This window comes from Triticum urartu, chromosome 5A (assembly GCF_056163025.1).
Source record: "Triticum urartu cultivar PI428250 chromosome 5A, HENAU_Tu73, whole genome shotgun sequence".
In the NCBI taxonomy this organism is placed as follows: domain Eukaryota; kingdom Viridiplantae; phylum Streptophyta; class Magnoliopsida; order Poales; family Poaceae; genus Triticum; species Triticum urartu.
In genome coordinates this window covers 653,479,148-653,483,226 of record NC_141877.1, presented here as the reverse complement: position 1 = coordinate 653,483,226, position 4,079 = coordinate 653,479,148, and the positions used below count along the sequence as shown (strand labels likewise).

The 4,079-nt window shown below is 46.6% G+C and overlaps 1 protein-coding gene across 1 annotated transcript; it reads left to right on the top strand.

Moving 5' to 3' along the window:
- The first annotated feature begins 1,403 nt into the window (after window positions 1-1,403).
- LOC147973797 (protein FAR1-RELATED SEQUENCE 5-like) lies at window positions 1,404-3,757 on the top strand. Its single transcript, XM_087524793.1, has 4 exons — window positions 1,404-1,412; window positions 1,493-1,665; window positions 1,720-2,288; window positions 3,753-3,757. The coding sequence occupies exons 1-4, from the start codon at window positions 1,404-1,406 to the stop codon at window positions 3,755-3,757; spliced, it is 756 nt and encodes a 251-aa protein (XP_087380919.1).
- Window positions 3,758-4,079: the final 322 nt, after the last annotated feature.

Sequence of the window (4,079 nt, the reverse complement as noted above, 5' to 3'; positions counted from 1 at the left end):
CGTACCGCACAACGAAGGAAATGTTCCTCCTACATTCGGAACGGGGTCCTGTTGATCGGGAGGGGTCTGGCATACCGCCAAACGGAGGAAACGGACCTCCTACGGTCGAAACGGGGGTCCTGTTCATCGGTGGGGTGTGGCGTACCGCAAAACGGAGGAAACGGACTTGTGTTGGAGCGCTACGGTCGAAACGGGGGTCTTGTTCATCGGGAGGGGTGTGGCTACCGCAAAACGGGACTCCACGAGATACTATTCATCTCCACCGTCGATCCCCTCCAGCCTCCACGAGATACTGTTCATCCATCGTCGACCTCCTCTAGCCTCCACCTGCGACTGTTCATCCACGGGCTCCTGTTCATCCAGCCTCCACTGCACGCTACTCCACCGGCTAATGTTCAACCAACCCTCTCCACGGGCTCCTGTTCAACCACCCCTCCATGGGCTACCGTTCATCCTGCCCTCCACCGTCTACTGTTCATCCAGCCCTCCATGGGGTGGTGCTGTTCATCTAGCCCTCCACGGGGTCCTGTTCATCCAGCCCCAACCGGCTCGATCGATCGGGGTCCTGTTCATCCAGAGGCAACACCACGGGGTCCTGTTCATCCACCCCCACTGGGAACTATTCATCCAAACCTCCCCCCCCGCAACACTCACTGTTCATCCATAGGCAGCATCGATCGGCTTCAGTTAGCAGCAGTAGCGAAGGAATCGCTCGATCGGGTTCAGTTAATAGCCATCGATCGATCGCTCGGGTTCAGTAACGCGTAGCCTGCAGTGTAATCGCTCGGGTTCAGTTAGAGCCCAACGCCTCGCTCGGGTTCAGTTAGAGCCAATGCCTCACACACACGCGCGTACGTGTACGAGAGAAGCGCACATCGCTCGGCCCCCGACCTCCCACCGTAACTGGGAACTCCCCGAAATTTTCCTCGCCCTCGCTTCTACCATGGTTTTTTCCGTCATGGATGGCCCAAAGAATGTCATGCAGCTGCGTCTCCGGCCCGCCCAGCACGAAAAGCCCATTTTCTGTCATGATACGAATGGGACGATCTTAATGTGAGTGGCATTGTCATGTTGTAATTTTTTGGTGACATCCGACAACATTAAATCTTTGTGTTGAAAATTTATATATCGATGAGCTTGATGATGATCAGGAAAACAACTCGGAGATCTCGAATGAAGATTACATTAGTCAGGTACGGAAGTGAAATTTTTTGTTGGCATGCAAATTGAATATCTTCTGGAATAATATATGATAAGTAATTATGTATTTTTGTTGTATTTTTCAGTTCATTTCCGAATGTCATAATGTGTACGACTATTAAGATGAACCCGACGCGGAGACAGACCTTAATAACGAATCATTAGATGCACCTGATTCTAGGGAGTCCCAATCGTCGGTCACCATGAGTGAGGTATGTGTGTAATCAATGTTCTATGAAAGTAATGTTAAACCATAAAAAATTGTTTTCATGGCTGTGGTTTGATTGTGTAGGTGACACAAGATGATTGGGCAAAGAATGTCCAAGATACTGCCAGTGCAGATGATAAGAGGGATATGTTCATGCAGATAATGGAAATGACCTTTACGTCTCACGATGATGCGTATGATTTCTACAACAGCTATGCTAGAGATAATGATTTCAACATTAGAAAGAATAAGGTCAGGTATAGAAAAACCGAGTCACATCATATGCGTTACAGGTGGTTTGTTTATTCCAGACAAGGGAAACATGACAGCAAGTTGCTAACCAAGGAAGGACACAGCCGTAGGCTCAGAGCCGAGACACATTGCTTTTGCGAAGCGCACCTGACCGTCAAGCTTGACCAAAAGCGTGGGGTTTGGTATGTTGAAAGTTTTGAGGAAAAGCATAGCCATATGTTGGCAGGACTGGACGAGGTACCTTTTCTTTGGTCCCACGGAAAAATCAAAGAGTACCAGAAGCATGAGATAATGTCCATGGGAGCTGCAGGGATTAGAGTTCATGACATGATGGATTGCTTCATCAGCAAACATGTATGGTACGGCGGTGTTGGTTTTACCAGGCGTGAAATATACAACCTTGGCGCCAGGGAGAAGAGGAAGCTGCTTTCAAAAGGTGATGCTGCCATAGCCATAGGCATCATGGCCAGTAGGAAGCAGAGGGATCCTAGCTTCTTTTTCGAGTACAAGCTGGATAAGGAAGGACATTGGAATAGGATGTTTTGGTGCGACTCCCAGTCTCGTCATGACTATGAGGACTTCGGCGACATGCTTGTATTTGACATCACATACAAGATGAACTGCTATGGTATGCCATTCATACCTTTTGTTGGTCTTAACAATCAACGGAAGACCACTGTTTTTGGTTGTGCCATAGTTTCGGATGAGACCGAAGAGACATACGTGTGGCTTCTACAGACTTTTTTGAGGTCCATGTGTCAAAAGATGCCTAAGAGTGTTATCACAGACGCTGACGCTGCGATGATCAAGGCAATTCGCGAAGTCTTGCCAGACATGTGGCACCGTATATATATGTACATGGCATATAGAAAAAAGTATGAAGATTCACCTCAGTCACAACTCCTTGAAGGAGTTCCGAACTCTTCTATACTACAGCACGTCCACGACCACATTTGAGGAGAGATGGCATGCATTTTCCAAAAGATGGCAGTCGGAAAAAACTGTAACATGGTTGAGACGGATGTATAAGAGGAGACTGTGGGCCGCGGCTTATCTAACAGAGGGGTTTTGGCTTGGCATGAAAAGCAACCAGCGGAGTGAAAGCCTAAAGTCATTCCTTCACCTCCACCTAGACGGTGAAATGACCCTGGTGGATATGATTTTTCACTATGAGAACGCCGTTGTGTGTATCCGTGAAAACGAGGCGCGAGATGACTGCACGGCCTCACAGAGTTTACCGGTGCCAGTTACTAGCTCGAGGGAACTTGAGATAGCTGCTTCTCACGTATTCACTCCAGCAAGCTTCTATATGTTGCAAGATGATCTTAGAAAAATTGGCGGCATGGAGATTGTAGAAATTAAGCTGGGAGACGGATCATAGCAGTACATCGTGGCCTGGAAGAATAACTGGAAGCGCCGTTTTTGGGTGGAGTATACACCAGTAAATTCCGCAGAAACTACAAGGTGCAGCTACAGAAGAATGATTCAAAAGGGTCTACCTTGCAAGCACATATTCCATGTACTGAAGCACTTGAACATATGTGAAATACCAAAGTGTTTAGTTCTTGTTTGGTTCACGAAAGAAGCAAGGTTGGGACTGCCCGCGAGGCGCACAAGCGATCTGTTGGGATTTGGTTGGACCGGGGCCGGTGAAAGAATGAAATATAGCGAGGTCAGTGTGTTAGCGTTAGAAGCTATGCATGCGGCATGCAAACACCCTGCTTTGTGGGATCAGTTACAGGAGAGTTTGAAGGCGGTGATATCTAAGAGTCATGAGTATGATCTGCTACAGGAAAATTTGATCAAGCAAAGAAATGACATCCGTAAGTGTGCATTTGAATATGTGGACGATGGTGAAGGCAACATGATTGCAGTTAAAGATCCTATGAAAGTGTCAAGCAAAGGTGCAACAAAGGTAGATGAGAGCCGCCCTGTCTTGAAGAATGGTAGACCACTCTCTTTTGATGAGTTGAAAACCCGGTGCGGCGCTTGCAAATTGCTAGGACACACTAGACGTAGCAAGAAATGCAAACTAAATCAGAAGTAAGTGTTTGTATGCATTGTGGATTATTAATTTTTTATCATTCATTAGCTTAGCTGCTCTTTTATCATGTGCAGAACGGTGGAGAGGGAAGAAGAGTAGAACACTTGCTTCAATTATTTACTGTGTTAATCGGGCGGCTCATACTTTGGCTAAGGTAGCTGTAGCTATTGTGTTTCTTTGGTTAGGAGGCTTTCGTCCCCTGATTGTATGCTTAGTGTATTAGCAGACGAGATCCCAGACTTTGTTTAAATAAAGTAAGATGTTTCCCTCAAAACAAAAATCAAAAAAATTATTTACTGTGTTATGACCGGGGCGAGAGGTAGAAATAATATCGTACATTTCCCCTCCCCACGTCCTAAATGCCATTAAGTAAGT

Bases quoted from the DNA above. Each gene is read 5' to 3' on its own strand.
- LOC147973797 (XM_087524793.1), top strand. The intron at 1,666-1,719 runs GTATAGAAAAAC...TGTTTATTCCAG, and splicing joins ATTAGAAAGAATAAGGTCAG to ACAAGGGAAACATGACAGCA.